We start from the raw sequence: 18,503 nt of genomic DNA, 5'->3' as shown, positions 1-18,503 counted from the left end.
GCTCCCACCAACCAACTATCCTTTTCTTCCCATATGATACCAGATGTCTCTCCTAGCAGCTCCTTTCCATGCCTTCTTATTACTGCTGCATTTCGTGCCCACCATTCTTGAACATCTTCAATCCCTATATCAATATCCTCCAAAACCCTCCTCTTAAACTCTCTCTTCTTATCCCCTTCCTTCTGTAATTCGTACCATTTAATTTTCCTTATCCCTTTAGCTTTGGTTTTTCTTTCCCTTTTCAACTTCAAGTCCATACATAGCAGCCTGTGTTGGGGGGCTACATGGTCGCCTGGAATAACTTTGCAGTTCTTGACCTCCACCAGATTTATCCTTTTATACAAGAAATAGTCTATCTGGGAGAATCTTCCCCCACTCCTATATGTTATTAGGTGTTCCCTTTTCTTCTCAAAAAATGTGTTTACTATTGCCATGTCGAATGACAACAGCAAAGTCGCCACTACACTCTCTCCTTCTGGGTTTCTCTCCCCAATTCCATGGCCCCCATGCACCCGCCCAATCGCCTCATTTTCACTTCCGACATGGCCATTCAAATCTGCCCCAACTATCACCCTCTCATGCTCTTCCAGTTCTTGCATTATTCCATCCATGGTCTCTTCTCTCCAGAAATTTCCCTTCTCTTCTTCTGTGCAACCAACTTGTGGTGCATATGCGCTTATAATATTCAGAATCTCTCCTCCATAACATATCTTCAATCTGATGATACGGTCATTCTTTCTATGCACTTCTATTACCGAGTTCTTTAGTTCACTAGACAGTACTATGCCAACTCCATTTCTACCTTGTTTATTTGCTCCACTATAATATAGCTTATATCCATCTCCCAACTCTTTAGCTTTATTTCCTTTCCACCGCGTTTCTTGCACACACACAACATCTACTTTCTTTTCTCTCATCAAGTCAGCCAATTCTCTACCTCTCCCAGTCATGAATCTATATACTTTTAAAATTTAATTTTTCCTTTTATCAATAATTTAACCATTTAATAAGATGTTTGTCGAGTTAATCTTTATCTACCTGACATGACTATTGCATGAATTCCATAGCGTACTACACAAAAGACTGCTGCTCTATCATCTCCTTGTTACAACTTTTGCTTATGACTGAGCCAACCACATTAGTCATCTGTTCCTTCTCCGGATGGACTGGAATATAAAATTTAGGCCGAAGGTCAAGCGCCGGGGCCTATGAGGTCATTCGGAGCTGAAAAGGGACACCGAGAGTTAAGGTTTTAAAGGTGCAACAGGAGGAAAACCTTAAAGCAGTTGCACTGAGAAACAACTGTTAGGAGAGGGCCGCTGGAAAGACAAAAGAAGAAGGTAAAGTAAAAGGAATGGAGGAGTTTGCAGCTAAGGATTGAAGGAACACTGCAAAGAATATCAAATAACGTTTACAGTGCACCGCGAATGGTGCACTGACAGTGCCAGCTCCTGTTTTGCCTTCCATTCTTGGGCGTTCCTCTTTTTGTTTCGTCTCTAACGCTGTTATCTGTGTAATTAAAGATACGATAACGTATAAACTATATTCTCCCTTCTGACTTCACAGATAAATATTCTGAGATTACGAAGAATAACACCAAATTCTCATTTGTTTTCTTTTTTACATTCTTCGATCTCACAATACAATACTTTGATCCCCGAGGGGCTAGTACTGAACACCGCATTCCAAGGGGATTCAGCCATGTTTAGTACAACGCTCATTGGCTAGTGATGAGACAGTCACTCCCAACCGTCATTGAATAAACATCTCCACTCCGACCTCTCCTGACTTACATATCTTTCAAACTTGCTCTTTTTGGGATCATATGTGATTTTCTAAACAAAATGTTAGAACTTGTGGAGAATGTCAGGTATTTTTTCCACAAGTTTCTAAATCTCTCTAAAATAAATGCCATTCTTTAGATTAAAGGATTAATAAAATGCAAATTGAATTAATTAAGAAATATTTACTAATCAAAACAATGTGAAACAGGCACTTAATAATGTATATATACGCACGCACACACATATATATATATGTATGTATGTATGTATAAAGACAAATTTTGACAGGAGCTTTCACATTTTACAAAGGGCTCCTAAGCTCATGAATCTTGTGTAGACCTTTGCAAGGGCATATCTATAATTATGTCAGAGGAGAAAAAAATTACTAAAGTGATTAAGATATGGTTTTCTGTCGCTGCTTGCATGTTTCCTGTCTTCTGTTATCTACAAGTTTAGCTTCTAATGTCTATTGTACTTACACAGTCTTCAGTTTTAGTTTTATGTAAAAAGATCACCGAGATGGCTTTGTCTGTCCGTCCGAACTTTTCCTGTCTGCCTTCAAGTCATAAAAACTACTGAGGCTAGAGGGCTGCCAATTGGTATGTTGATCATTCACCCTCCAATCATCAAATATACCAAATTGTAGCCCTCTAGCCCCAATAGTTTTTATTTTATTGAAGGTTAAATTTAGCCATAATTGTGCTTCTGGCAACATTATAGGACAGGCCATCACCGGGCGATAGCTCTTATAGCATTACACGCTGTATAGAAAATTCAATTGTTTCTTTGTCACATTTCTTACTTTTTCTTTTCCACACACACACACACACCAATCTTCTAGAGCAGTCTACATGAGGCCAATTGTTCAATCATCCTTCCGATGTTTTCATAAAGAGAAACTGAATGTTGGGCCAAATGTTGGGCAGTGTGTCGTCAGGTTTGAAATACACATTCTATGAATAGATATCAATGGTATATTGTAACTCACCAGTCAGGTTCATTTTTATGTCTTGCAACTCCACAATCACCTCGGACCTACCTCACTAGTGGCTTCCTTCTTTTCCCTCATCTGTTCTAGAGTTAAAAGTTTATCTTAGTTCAACCAAACCACTGAGCTGATGAACAGCGCTCCTAGGGCTGGCCTGAAGGTTTAAATATTTTTACGTGGCTAGGAACCAATTTGTTACCTAGCAACGGGACCTGCAGCTTATTGTGGGATCCAAACCTCGTTGAGAAATGAATTTCTATCACCAGAAATAAATTCCTTTGATTCCTAGACCCTGAGATCGGTTGTTGGGCATGTAACCGACTCGTCCAACGAGGACCTTTCTGGTCTAGAACTGAAAGCCTACAACATTTCTCTCGCAGGCAAAGTTGGACCTGTAAGTTGGATTAGAATGGCCCTTGCGTGTTTCAGAACCTGATTCACATTCATAATCAGGGTTTTAAATCATGGTTACTACATGGTTTGCAAGGCATATTCTCTGATTCTGAAATGGAATGAGTTGGCAAAACTGATTTTTAACCAGGATGGTTACTAGTCTTAAGTGCGCCGCTTGAATTACAGTTGTGGGGAATAGTTCTCTTGTTGAATGAAATGGAATGAGACTTAGGCCAAATGCCAAGCGCTGGGACCTGTGGGGTCCATTCTGCACTAATAATAATGCTGAATTGATTGTTAGGGGAGGGTGGAAAGTAAAATTAGGAAAAACAATATGAACAGAGTTAGGTACAGAAAAAGGAACGAAAGGGGTAGGAGCTAGGGGCTGAACGGACGCTGCAAAGAACCTGAAATAATGCCTACAGTGCAACACATGAATAGCATTGACGGCACTATACCCCTACGGTAAGAGGGACACAAGGGATTAATGTTAAAGGAAAGATTTACGTCCTAGTGACCTAACAATTTTTGACAGAACACAGTAATTAGCAATGATACAGAGCAGTCACTCTCATGGAAAGGCTAAGCTAAGGCAGTTTTCCACGTACCAATGAAAAACATCTAAAACTTGAAGTCCTTAAAGACATGATCAATGGCCACTGGAGTCGTCCCTCTCTTCTGCTTCATTTTATTACTCAGATCAATGAACACGTGCCTGAACAGCCTCGTGCCGTGTTCGTTCAACACCTCGCACAGACTTTTCACAAACACCGTCCCAGTGTCCTTGGATCGCAAAGCTATCATGCCCTCATTTGAAGCGTGGACGATGATCATGTCGACGAGAGCTTCGGCTGCGGGCACCTGATCCTCATAGAGACAGTGCTCTTCTATGTCCTTTCCCCGACAGAAATTGGCAAAGATGATCTTGGGCTTCGACCTGAGGTAAGGGCACCCTTTTGCGGTGAATTTCTGCTTAATGGCATTGAGACTCATTCCCGTGCTGTCAGCAGATATGAAAGTGTCCATGTCGGAGCCGTGACTCAGAATAAACAATATCAGAGCGCCAGTACTGGCCAAAGTTTGGTCTTCCTGAATCTTCTTTATGTTCCGCATCATTTCCCCATACGTGAAGTCCTCGTGGAGGAAGACGTCGTAGCCAAGACCTCCAAATGTTTTCTGGATGTTCAATGAATCAGCTCTTGCACCTGGTCTGTCCTTTAAAACGTTAAACACATAAACACGACCTTTTGAAGATGAGTCGTGGTAGTATGTGAATCCAGTTTGTTTCTCTGGACTTCCTTTCCCTGTCTGCGATACCGAGCGACAAATTTCGACCTGTAAAAACACACGAATCGCTTTTCAAATCTGTTGTGGCGATATATAAGATGCCACTCAATATAACACATGAATCATTTAAACGGCATATTAGAGGATGGCAGAGTGGCAGAGCACTGTGCTCACTTATGCAAGGTCACCGTTCCATCTTAGGCTGCCCCCACAACTCAACCAAGTTGACAATGGGTGCCAAAGTCAACGGTGCCAGAAAGGTATCATGCATGTTACTCTATAAGGTCTGTTCTGCCACCATTCAGTGCAACTAGGATAACTTAGTAATCTCAAAGTTAAACAGGTAACACTCAAAGGAAGGCATGACGTCCTGAAGAACGGCATACTCACCTTCTTCTTGTGTCTGATACTGGAGAGATGACTGGCCAACTTGCCATACACTTTCAGAGGCTTCAGGCAGAGAGTACACCAGTAGGGAGAGGCATCTGAGCATACGTCATTGGCGAAGAGGATGTTGTGTTGGAAGGCCTCCTCCACCAAATTTTCGCCTTCCGGAGTGGGATCGTTCTGATAATTTGGGAAGCAGAACCGGAGACAATGCGTCAATGAAATTCATGCTTAGTTTCAACTCAAGTGACATATGCATTCCTATACTTGTAGATTTATTTTGAATGGCTGTATTTTCTCAACTTGCAAGTTAGGCTTGGTGATAAACAAGACAAACGGTACAAATTCATTTTGAGACAGAACGCATAGCATATGATTCTCTAATAGTTTTATTCAATGAAATACGCACGAGATTCTATAGTTAAAGCAGAACGAAGAGGACTCCAGGGGTGTGTCTGCGTGTAGCTACGCATCCTACTTACCTCAATGGAGATTCCATCTTTTTCCATTTTATTCAATCCAACCTAGAAGAAGAGAAATGTTTAAACTTATGATAATAGAAATGATAATCGTCTAAAATAATTTAGGAAAAAATGCTACTTTTTTTTCTGTAAAAGAAAACTATTGAGATGGTTATTATTCTGTCCGTTTGCACTTTCTGTCCGCCCTCAGCACTGAAAAACTACTGAGGCCAAAGGGCTGCAAATTGATATGTTGAGCATTCACTCTCCAATCATCAAACATATCAAATCACAGCCCTTTAGCCTTAGTAGTCTTTATTTTATTTAAGGTTAAAGCTAGCCAACATAGGTGCTACAGGTGCTAATAACATGGACCACCAATGGGCCATGGCGGAGAATTGTATGGGGCCGTGGCTGAGAGTTTCATGGGCTGTGGCTCAGAGTTTCATACAGCACTGTATGCTGTACAGAAAACTTGATTGTGCCAAAGAAACTTCAGCGCATTTTTTACTCATAAGTTTTGTTACAGCTGTACGACAAAGGTAGCGTCACTAATTCGAGCCCTTAAGAAGATAGGTATACTGAAATATTCAACACTCATAATTCAATAAATCTTAGCTTCTAGCTTTACCATAGTAGTAGCACGTAGTAGTAGTAGTACTTTAGGGATCAGAGCTGCAACAGCTTGTTCTAATTCACACGTTCCCTACAATGTCCAGTACACAGGGGAAAGAAAAAAAGTTAAGTATACCGTAGTTTAACCAGACCACTGAGCTGATGAACAGCTCTCCTAGGGCTGGCCACCTGAAGGATTAGATTTTTATTGACGTGGCTAGGAACCAATTGATTACTTAGCAACGGGACCTACAGCTGATTGTGGGATCCAAACCCCATTATATCGAGAAATGAATTTCTAATCATCAGAAATGAATTCCTCTGGTTCTGGGAAGTGAACTCGGGTTTCCAAATTGATAGGGGAGTAGGCAACCTACTCGTCCAATGAGGAACTGGTACTACACGGGGAACAGCAGACAATTTCCTATTCCTGCTTCATTCTCTGACCTTGATTTTCATTCCTTAGTCTCCAGAGACTAAGGGCATGGGGCATGGGTACTTTCCTCACAAGGGATTATCTGATCTCAATGGGCCAATCAGCATGCCCTCAAAAGGCCGCCACTAACGCTCAGTTATACATACGCAGTTATGCCTGTGCAGAAGGCCTGTACATTCAAAACTGAAAACTGAACCCACTAATACTCAGTTATACCTGCACAGTTATGCCTACACACAGTCGGCTGTGGCCCTGTGCAGGCAAAACTGACCCCACTAACGTTCAGTTTTGCGGCCCTGTGCAGGCAAAACTGAGCCCACTAACGTTCAGTTTTGCCTGCACAGGCCGACTGTGCAGGCATAACCGAGTGTTGGTGGCGGCCTTAATACTGCACTGCAACACTGTTCCTCACCCTCTTTTTGTGAGCTTCCGACTCGAGATGACTCTTCAGAGCGCTCTTCGTCCTCAGGTGCTGTTGGCAGGGCAGGCAGTGGTAGTGGCGGCCGTCCCTCTCAGATCTGATGATGATTTCGCTTCGGTCTATGGCCATCTTCAGAGCCTGCGAGTCGGGAGTGCTGCCCCTCAGGAAGTTCTTCAGTTGGGAGAAATGTCATTGGTGATGATTATTAAGCCAGAAAAGAAAATTAGGTGTGTGTAGGCTACAACGCTGAAGGCCTAATATTTAAGACGAGTTTATATAGTACTATGTCTCATCAGTTTCCATCTTTCCTAATGTTTTTTCAGTTATATTTTCTGACGCCTATAACGTATAAGTACTTTTTCCTTCTTTTTCGAACGTAGATGTAAACTCGTAATAACTGGCTGTTGCCGAGAATGGATTCAGTAAGACACCATGCCTTTAGAAACAAAAGAACTTACGCGTAACAAGAACCTGCTGAGATCACAACTTACCTTGGTATACGCAATAATGGCGCTCCCATCCTCAAATCCAACGAGGAACCTCAGAATCTTCAAATAAATAAATAAACAATGAACGATATGGAATTCACTATGAATGGAAATGCCAATATATTCAAAATGTGTGATTTACCAAGGTCTTTGAGAAGAAAAATAAGATGAAGAAGATGCTTACTCTCCACAGCAAGACGAAAAAGGCGAGCAGAACATTGGCGATAACTTCGTTTTCCGTCTGCAAATCCTGCAGGAGAGATCGTACTCTAGAAGGACAGATCTAGGAACTTTTCCGAGGTTGAGACAAAGGTCTAAAACTCGGGAGATTTCAGGATTCATCCTTTCATACATTGGTCACTCATATAACTTTAGATTTCCATCGCCTGTGACACTATTCCACAGAGGGCAAGTCGCCTAAAATAATCTTTCGCGTACCTAATGCTTATTGATTCAATTAAGGTAATAACCGTTACTTTTATAAGCAAAGAAGTACCCCTATACAATTGGAATAGCTCTCTTTTATCTTTCTTTGGTCTACTTTTCATCAACAAGTGAAAATGGTAGTACTACTTATTAAAAAAAATAAATAAATGTTTACAACACTGGAAAGCCATTTAGGCTCTGCACTACTACCAAACTTCAATGAAGATTTTAGACAGAACTGAAAATCCTACTAAATTTAGCACAAGCTAAAATGACACTTGTTATGGAGACCAATGCGATGGACATCCTCAAGGTAACACCCCCTCGAAGCCCATTACTTACTGCTACGATTAATATTTTCTATGGCGCCATCAAGCGGAGGTACTCAGGGTATATGCGCGCATTTTATTGAGTCTAAAGGGCCCCATAGACGATACGACCGGCGGATCAGGTTCCGTTCTGTCTCCGGCATCTGCGTTGCCCATATACGTTCGGATTCACTTATTCAGTTTGCCGAAACCTGGTAGAGTTAGGACGTGGACGCTCCGCTCAGTGTTGACGCTAGACTGACTGCGCTCTTGGAGCAGAAACTACAAAACCTCAGTGAAAAAGGAGAGCCTGAACTGAACTATAGTTGAAGAAATGAAATAAATTCACTCTTGATTGTATATGTACTGATTTGAAACTTTACTCTGGTAACTGGTTTAATTACCCGATAACGAACGAGCAGACCGACATGAAATTATCATTACATACGGTCTCCCCTCTTATAAAATAAATAAATAAATAAATAAATATTTGTAAAAGACAACTAAAATCACTATACGAGAGGTTGCTGGACACACTTCGCTTACATGCCACAAGTCGTTCTTTAGGGCATACATAATCCCAGAGACATGCAAAGCAATCCATAGTCTAGTGGTACCTATACAGTCTAGCATACAGTAGGTCTATAGTTTCGTTAAAGCAGAATAGGCCCTTAAACCTACGGTTCTGTAGCCAAGTAAAAGCACAATTTTCAAATCTTTTCTCTGCAATTTTTATTTAAGCAAGGAAAATTTAAATATTATTGGAAGTATTATCATAAACTTATTTTATGTGCGACAAAATAATAAATATAAACATTAGTCCTAATACATACAGACATAACATACACACGCAATACATACATACAGAACACACTCACAAGTATATATCTATCTATCTATCTATTTATATACTAGATGTATGTGTGCGTAGTGCTATTGTTTAAATTACATTGTTATTTTCCACACTTGAAATAAAATGTAAGTTTATGACAATATATTCAATAATATTTCAGTGTTCTATGTACAAACTAAAAAGTTTGTGTACAAAAAAGCTGAAAATTGTGCTTTTACTTGGCTACAGAACCGTAGGTTTAAAGGCTTATTCTGCTTTAAAGGATCATATATACAGATCTTATAGATTATATAACACTAGACTATGCACACACACACACACACAAGCACACACACACGCACACGCACACGCACACACACACACACACACACATATATATATATATATATATATATATATATATATATATATATATATATATATATATATATATATATATATTATACATATATTATACATATATTATACATATATAACATATATATACAGTAGTACCTCGAGATACGAAATTAATCCGTTCCGAGGCGGCCTTCGTATCATGAAGTTTTCGTATCTTGGAACACATTTTACATGTAAAATGGCTAATCCGTTCCAAGCCCTCCAAAAACACCCCAGTAAACTATATTTCCAGGCCTAAAACACATGTTCTAGGGTTACGACGCCGATCCGACGGAAGAAATATGACTCCAAAAAGGCAAAATACTATACATACTTGAGTAATATTCAACTGCATGTAATGTTCAACCCCATTTTTACTGCATATATTAGGACTTTAGCATATGTCCCTTAGCAACAAGCCTAGCCTATGTTAGTGGTTGCTACTGTAGCCTAGTCTATGATTCTGACATCTAAACATAAGAAGCTAAAAGCTTAGAATATGCCAATAAAATGTATAAATAATCAGTATGTACTCATTTCAAATAATTGTTAATTAATCATTGACTATAATACACAAACAAAAAAAAACCTTCCAATCGATTGTTTACATTCAGCTCTTACCCGTCTTACAAGTATCGAACGAACGCCAAGCAATAATTTTTCCTAGCACACAGTAAGCCATAAATTTTCATTAGTATCTCTCTTCAACTAATGAAACTACCAAACAGTATGATAACCATTCATTTCTATTCTTTATTTTATCTTTACCTAATGGAGATACCGAGTTACTGACAGCTATAATGAAACATACGTATACGTAACGTAATAATAAAACAGAAGAAGAATTCTAAAAAATATGTATTTGTTGGCAGTCTGATTTATTTTATATTTTATGATATCTAATTCAAAATTTTTTCATTAAATGTATTGCATGTACTCATTTCAAATAATTATTAAGTAACCATTAACTATAATAAACAAACAAAAAAAAAGCTTCCAAACTTCTGTTTACATTCAGCACTTACGAGTATCGAACGATCGCCAAGCAATCACTTTGCACAATAAGCCATAAATTTTCATTCTCTCTCTTCAACTACTGAAACTACCAAACAGTATAATAACCATTCATTTCTATTCTTTATTCTATCTTTACCTAATGTTTTTTTTTATTAAATGTATTGCATGAATAAGTTTTTCAATTTACAGCATCCTTTTACCAATAGAATACTTAAAGCACAAGGGGTAGATGCTGACCAATAGGAGAGCAGGACCTTATGGGGTGACTAGCATCAGGAACCAATGGGAGAGCGGGAGGATGGTGGCGAGTTTACTCAGTTGGCGGCGCGGGAGTTTTAAAATTGTTCTTGGTGGTCCGGACGAATCTCGGGACTTTATAGCAACAACCTTTCGTATCTTGAAAACTTTTCGTATGTAGAGCTGTAAAATTTTTTGTATTTGCTTTCGTATCTCGAGTTTTTCGTAAGTTGAGCCTTTCGTATGTCGAGGTACCACTGTATATATATATATATATATATATATATTATATATACATGTATAAGTGAATCACGAAAGTTAGGAACGTGATAAATCCATAAATAAAGGTATAAGCCACGGGGAAAATAAACAACGGAGTTGCCGCGAGATCTTTCGACGTTCAAACGTTGTTTACTTAGCAGATGTTTGAACGTCGAAAGATCTCGCGGAAACTCTGTTGGTTATTTTCCCTCGTGGTTCTTATACCTTTATATATATATAATATATATATATATATATATATATATATATATATATATATATAAAGGTTTTTGCCAACTGTGCCTGAGTAAAGGTCGCACTTGACCGAAAGTGCTTCGCTATCTCGCTTTTCATTTTTTTCCTTCGTGGCAAAAACCTTTATTTATAAATAGCATCACGTTTTATATACTTCGTGATCAAGTTATTCATATACTATATATATATATATAATATATATTATATATATAGATATATAATATATATATATATATATATATATATATACATATATATATTATATATATATATATATATATATATATATATATGTGTGTGTGTGTGTGTGTGTGTGTGTGTTTATATCATCCTTCTGTAATTTTCCAACTGATTTATCATAAGCCTAATTTCGCTTTCCTATGACGTTCAATAAACTCCTCCCAGAACTCCTTAACTGTGGACGCAGCTGCCATGTTGCCACTTCAGCGTCTCGTTGAAACTGAAGTAAATCTTCAGATCACGCCCTAGACGTGGAGGCCTCCTGCCACCTGAACTAAATCGGAGGCCACGAACCTGGCAACGGCAGGTTGCGAGTTGGTCGGAGAGGCCGACGGACTCCGCCCACTTTTGGTTGGACGATCACCCCATAGAGCTTAAGGCCCCCATACACTACCGAGCATCGAATCGCGCTTCGAGTCACCTCAAGCTTGGCTCGAACTCGAAGGAGGCCACACACTAAAGAGCCTTGTTTCAGTTAAGCGCTTTTTCCGCACAGTGAAGATGTCATCCTCAGACCTAGACACAGACGATTTTTTAAGCATTGCTGTTGCTCTCGAAGAAGATTTGTATGAGGCCTGAACATTTTTAAATTCTTTTCTAAATGATGCACGTAGAGAATTAATCTTACGTAAACATGATTCACGATCAGCATTAGGGTCACATTCTTTCATTTTTCTACTAAATTGTCTTGAGCAATTTGTTTTGCGTGTTTGTTATAGTAATCTGCCGATTTAATTTTCCACAAACACGGGAAAGACTGGTATAGGTCTATAAAGTCACTTAACACTTCTCTTGAATTGGCGCTATCCATCTTCAATTTCACTCAACATACAAAAATAATGGAGCCTTCCTCGTGTACCCAACAAATTATCACTTGGCTCGAAGCTCCGCCCACAAAATATCAGGAATGTCTTGATAGCGTCGAGCCAGCTGCGAGTGGCTCGTTGCACGATGCGCAAGCCCCCATACACTATGAAAACTCGACGCGTTGCACGAAGCGCGATTCGATGCTCGATAGTGTATGGGGGTTTAGACAGTGAGATTTACTTCCGGTTCAGATGACCGGATCCGGCGATCGTAACGTCTATGGTGTCCATAACACGTGTCCACCTACTCCACAGGACTTCAATCCTGAGTCCTCTCTACCCAAACATCAACACTGATATAGACTACGCTGTATGTAAGCCTACATATGATAACGTACTTTATACAAGTCCTTGAAAGAACAACTAGAAATAACCAATTATTGCATTGAATATTTGAATTGTGGATAATTCATTAGCTACGGAACTCGGTATATGTTTTCTCACCTGATTCTCCTCCAGCCCGTTTGAGACGAGATCCGTGTTGTCTTCTTTCTCTTCATTAGGCTCATGGATGGCAGGAACAACTTCTTCGTGTTCCTTAACTTCATTCCGCTTCGGCTCAATTTTACCCCCCTTTCGTTGGTTAGCGTTGGTTCTACGATTAGGCTGAACAAAAGGAAAAGAGTTATTTGCACGTGGTCTCTAAAGTTCAACGCCATATTCAGGAACTATTTCTACTGGTGTTCAGCTATCGCCTTTATTGGCATTTGAGGAAGACGCGTATTTAAACTAGTTTATATTTTTCCTTTTTTTCTTTTCGTATCAGGTATTCTAGCTATTAAAAATAACTTGCATAGTGCCTCACCATCTTCTCGCCTCTTGGGGAATCCTGGTTCGTATCCGTAGTTTCAGTGCCATCTTTTTGTTTCTTTTCTTGTAGCTGAAAGTGAAAAACTTACTTTTTGACAGCTGACAAATATCATACATAAAAAACACATAATTTAACAAAGACTAGATATACATCCATGTCTGACACAACTAAGGATAACTTACACAATAAGTTTAATGTCTACAAAACTTACAAAGAACGTAAGTACATGGCGACTGACTAGCTACGTGTTTCTTTTTATTTATTTGTTGTTTAGGAGACAATAACAAGTTGGCATCTGGTCAAGAACTCTGACTGGAACGTTCTTTGCTTTGTTTACATTTTCTACCGTGGCAACTTATTCAAATATAGTTCTGTAGTTTACGTGTATGAATATTACTTGTGTAAAATAATAGTTACAATAAGTATTAATTGTAGCTTGATTAACACATTTCGTATCTACGCGATATCCAAGCAGATCTCAATAATTTTTTTCATTGGGAATCCAAATTGGAATTAAACTCTTATTGCACCACACTTCAGCCAACGTTTACAAGTGCCGCCGCGTTATTTCTCTTGTACGTCGGAGTGGCGATCTCTAACCAAAATGTATTTTTGCAGCCGTTAATTGGCATTGAAAATCTCAGTGAAAGATGGTAAGGAATGTAGACTGCCCCACAATGTACGGGATCATAAGTGCTTGTGGCTTCACAGTGATATAAACCGTGTAAAAAAAAGAAAAAAAAAAAAAAAACTGCTTCTGGATGAGTTAACACCTGAGGTCCTTAACCCTGTAAGTTGGTATGTACTATATAACGTTTAATAATGTATGTTCTTGTGCAGTTTTCATTATTACAAATTGGTCGTTCGATTAGGGGATAATTTCACTTGTGAAATACCTTTATGCAAACACTTTGTGTGCCAAGGTTTATCTAGTTTAGGTTACCTGCGTTGACACGGCGTGTCGCACTACCTACCTATAGGCCTATGCAAAAACTACTTGTTTAATTTCTAGTTACATCAGACATGACATAGCATTGATATACCGTAAATTAAATCCTTAGAAATACCATCAGACCACTACAAGAAGAAGTGTAGTACCTTTTTGACGTGTTTGTTAGATTTAAGATGGTGCTTGATGGTGTCTTTCGTTTTGAGTTGCTTAGGACAGACGGTGCAGTTGTAAGAAGTGCCGTTTGCTTCTCGCACTTCTTCGACGACGCCTTCCTTGATGGCGTTTTCCAGCTCTTTCGCCATGGCAACTCTTTCAGTTCTCTCTCCTTTGTTGTTCTGAAAATTCAGACAGTGTATCATATTTATTCACAAATGCTCGACAACAACAACTTATTATTATTATTATTTACATTAAAACAGCGCACATCTTCCGTTCTCAAGAGAAACAAACAATGTCCCATCTTGGATAGGCTAAGTCTCGGTAGTTATATTCGACAAGGCAGTGCAGAATGTACAGATTAGATTAGCTAACTTAGAATGACGAAAATGTCTTGTTTTGGGGCACAGTTTTTATGATTAGTCACCGGAGGTAAATTATTTCTGTGTCATTAGCCGCTTTATCGCTACGTAATAATCCGTTTCAGTCAACCAGCTGCAGGGAATAAACCGAGTGATGGAAGATGTTTTATTGTCATTATTATATACTTATTTCTTATTTACCTTTGCTAACATTTATTGAATCATTTTCACCATTGCAGTCGTCAGGCAGTTTCTCCTTTGATTCTGAGTAGATGGCTCCTTTGCTGTTGCTTAAATAACAGGATGTCATATGATAAAGTCGGCGCCGTCCTCGCTTCTTAATTATCTTTTGTTAATGTGCTTTTGCTTTCGTCATTCTCATCATCATTACTACTGGCTCTGTCTCCAGATAAATCGTCATTATTTTAACTGAACATCTTAACTTTTGTGTTTACTGCTGCATTCATTATTATTAGTACCATAACCGCTTCCACTTGTAATTGTGGAAGGCGCTTTATAGACACACCGAATGAAAAGCTTTTCTTTTCCACCTTAAGGGACAACTTTGTTATATATTTTCTGCATACGTTTATAGTCTGTTGAACACACTTTTATAAAGAAGTTAACCCCTTCTTTACCGGGTGGGTGAGCAGAATGTAAACATTGTGTTCGCTGCCGAACTGAATCTCTCGGTAGTGACTTCGAGTTTGGAGGGGTGCCCATCGTAAAAATATTTGCCAAAAACAAATACACTAATCAAGACAGGCTAATGAAATTATCATAGGTATTATTAGCACTATAATAACGCATATTCTCTGTTAGTTTTATCATCCTACAGGGAAAATAAATGATTTTATGAAAAAAAATGTGAAACTCAGTGTCCCTTGGTACAAGGGGACACTGGGTGGTCGATGAGAAAACTACGGTCTTGAATAGAAATTCGGTCTTACAGAATGTTGGTATATTGCACCTGGAACATGCACATAAAAGTATTATCAAAAATAGAACAGTAAATAAGCACGTAATAACAAAAAAAAGAGCAAAAACTAAAGCGAAAGCCCCGCCAATAAATATGGAAATCGCAAATTTTATAGTATATCTTTCAAAAATTGGGGCGATGTCATTTTCTACGTTTCTAAGATTAGTTTCATCACAGAAAACAACTTTAGGGGCATTAGGGGTATCTAAACTAATTTTTCAAGTTTCTTGTCCTCAGAAAAAATCGCTTTTTTGCTTTTTCTCTGGTTTGGTTTTTTATATATAAAGTTACTATAAGGCTTTATTTCTACCTTCATTTATCTGGTGTTCATATCTTTTATTTGTAAAATGTAATAAGTGAATAAATAAATAAATACAGTAAATGATGATACAACTGGTTTTTTACTTGGGTAGAAGTTATTACATGTTTACGCTTGTCTGGTTTGAGATTTTTTGTTGAGACGCAGTTTCATCTGTCACCTACACACGACTATAAGCAGTAAATAATACTATTTTTGGGGTTCATCATACGTCTGGCATCGTGTCATACTGTTATTTTGCTCCAAACTCTTCAAACCCGAAAATTACAGAATGATTGGAAGTCCCTATCTGAAAAGAGGAGTTTTGGTGGTACTATGCGTACCACCTTTATGCACCCGGTGCGGTATAGTAGACTTCAATGGTGGTACCCAGGTACCTCCAAACAAACTTTCGGTAATGAAGAGGTTAATGGACTGATAAAAAAAAAACATATTTGTGTTCAAATCACCGAAGAGATAAGTGTGAGCTTGGGGTCTCTGGTTATAGTTTTCTATTGGCGTTGTGTTATCCCAATAATTGTTACCCGATGTAATTATGAAATTGACCCCTTAGGGAATTTATGTCTGCTGTAAGTTCGGCATATATACATATATATTAGCAGACAATATTACTGCATCCTTAAACTTCACCAGTTCACGTTATCATTGAGGTATATTTCCTTAATATTTTACGCAGCGACATGAGTTAGGGCCCTTTTACACTATGTCGTACGTAAATGCGACACGATGTCGGACCTACATGCGACTAGCAGTCGACTATTATCTCTAATGTACCTTTTCACAATATGTCGGTCCGGCAAATTTGCCGGTCCGGCATCGCATTACACCCGACAGGCCCCACTGGCCATGTCCGGTGCTGCACCCAGACGCGATTGCAGTTGGCCATTGCCTTCAATACGTGTCTTCACACTATGCGATTTTTTCCTGCATATTACGTTGCACCAGCAGTAGACTTCCACTGCTTCTGGTGACCGGGTGCATTGGGTATTGAAAACATTTGAGGGATATAAATAGTGTTATTCCCGTTGCTGAATAACCACTGGTTCCATGCAACGAAAAAACACCATACAATAATAATAATAACAACAGTGTTATTCGTAAATAAGAAAGAACTACAGGTATGGATAGCTTAAGTATAAACTACTGAGAAATGATTTACTAAATGATTTGCTGTTTTTTCATTAAGGTTACATATACGTTTTGATACTAAAATTATTAGAAGGTTATCGGCAGATTATTGATATAAAAGAGGACTAAAAACTTTTGATTTCGATATATATGAATTTTTGAGAAGTTTTTATAGTTAACACTTACGTTTTATTTACATTATTTAATGAAACAGAGAGAGATATGGACTTTTTATATCATGGTAAAAAAATTTACTTTTTGATATAGATATATCAGTTTATATTTTTGATAAATAGAGATGTTTGAGCTAACACTAGTTGTTTTCATTTCTCCTTTTTAATTTCTATATGGAAAAGCAAATTTACAAAGAAAGGTCCATATTATTTCCTCTTACTTGATGGTAACTGCCAGTTGTGCTGACGAAATATCATCTCTGAATGTCGTATTTCTTTTAACAAAATTTACCATTATCTCTCTTCAGCTTCTCGAAAATTGTGGCAAATGCTGCACCGTACAAGTGCCTTTGTGCATTCAAAGGGTGAATTCTAGGTTTTCTCTGCTTTTTTCTCAAATGTCTCAAATGTAATAAATAAAGACAATAATTTTCTCCTCCTGTCCATCTAGTCACCACTACAGGCTGAGAGCAGACTGCAAGCGCTTGTCAAAAATTGGATCACTTTGTGTGGCAGTCGGACAAATGTACGATTTGCGAAATTTTGTGTCGCATTTAGATCCGGCACTGCAATCGTATCTTGGTGCGACAAGAATCGCATAGTGTGAAAGTGCCCTTACTAATAATAAATAATAGCACCTAATCATGAGTGATTTACTAATAATAAATATTAACACCTAATCAGGCAATGAAATTCGGTTACTTACAGGCAATTAGCATCTTCCGCCTTCGAAACTGGGAAGGGAAAACTCTTTCATCGTGTTCTCTAAAGCGCTATGCTAACGTAAATCAGATGGTCAGTCAGTCTAAGCCTAAGGCAATCAGACCTCTAGCTCGAGAGGTCCAGTCTGTGCCAGAAGATAACCATTCGCTAGAATTCTGAGACTGCTCCTGTGATCGACTGGTGAAACCACAGAAAAATCTTACCGTGACGTCTTCAGTAACCGACATCTTCTAAAAGCGAAGGTGGGCCAGAAATGGATGGCAAAAAAATCCGAAATTTTGTCGTCGGCTGTTTGTGCCCTGCCCGTTCCCGTCGTGCTACCCAAGTCCCTGGGGCTGGCTGCATTGACGCTCGGGCTGGTGACAGGATTCTAGACCATGGTACTAACCACCGTTTCCTGTACGTGGTAAATCAGACGTGTTTAACACTGGTAACAAATTCGTTTGCGGAGTCAAATTTTTTTTTTTTTTTTTGCTTGTATTGCACGAACTACGGATCGGATGACCGGTACTTGAGAGCAAATATAGTTGAAATAACGTGTATTGAGATTTAACGTAACTATTGCGAAAGCCGTTTCCTTAAAAGGGGTTTGATATATCAAAGGAAGCAGTGACCGCCACATTCGTCGAGTCAATTTTTCGGTGTGTTGTACTTGTACTCTCATTTAAATGGTTGTTATTCCTTGTCAAAGGGATCTACAAACCTTTACTAGGAACTATACTATCTAGAGACTCGGTGAAGTAATCTATTAAGTTATTGTTATTGCCCAGAGCAGCAATATCTAAGTGTTTATTACAGC

General features: G+C 38.7%; 1 protein-coding gene across 3 annotated transcripts; it reads right to left on the bottom strand.

Annotated features, from left to right (window-relative positions):
• Window positions 1-1,963: 1,963 nt before the first annotated feature.
• LOC135205714 (uncharacterized) lies at window positions 1,964-18,104 on the bottom strand. 3 transcript variants are annotated; one of them, XM_064236790.1, is made up of 10 exons: window positions 17,908-18,097; window positions 14,011-14,199; window positions 12,907-12,981; window positions 12,546-12,707; window positions 7,445-7,510; window positions 7,264-7,320; window positions 6,764-6,943; window positions 5,322-5,363; window positions 4,843-5,019; window positions 1,965-4,500 (listed from the first exon to the last, which is right to left on the bottom strand). In XM_064236790.1, exons 1-10 carry the CDS (start codon window positions 17,929-17,931, stop codon window positions 3,787-3,789), a joined length of 1,686 nt encoding a protein of 561 aa, XP_064092860.1. In that variant the 5' UTR covers window positions 17,932-18,097; the 3' UTR covers window positions 1,965-3,786. The 3 variants fall into 3 exon arrangements, with proteins under 3 accessions (XP_064092863.1, XP_064092860.1, XP_064092861.1); XM_064236791.1 differs by lacking the exon at window positions 17,908-18,097 and adding an exon at window positions 17,688-17,815; XM_064236793.1 differs by lacking the exons at window positions 6,764-6,943; window positions 7,264-7,320; window positions 7,445-7,510 and having other exon boundaries at window positions 1,964-4,500; window positions 17,908-18,104.
• Between the last annotated feature and the right edge of the window lie 399 nt (window positions 18,105-18,503).

Source organism: Macrobrachium nipponense, chromosome 24 (genome assembly GCF_015104395.2).
Source record: "Macrobrachium nipponense isolate FS-2020 chromosome 24, ASM1510439v2, whole genome shotgun sequence".
In the NCBI taxonomy this organism is placed as follows: Eukaryota; Metazoa; Arthropoda; class Malacostraca; order Decapoda; family Palaemonidae; genus Macrobrachium; species Macrobrachium nipponense.
Note: the sequence above shows the minus strand (reverse complement) of the source record. Positions and strands in the feature narration are given on the sequence as shown.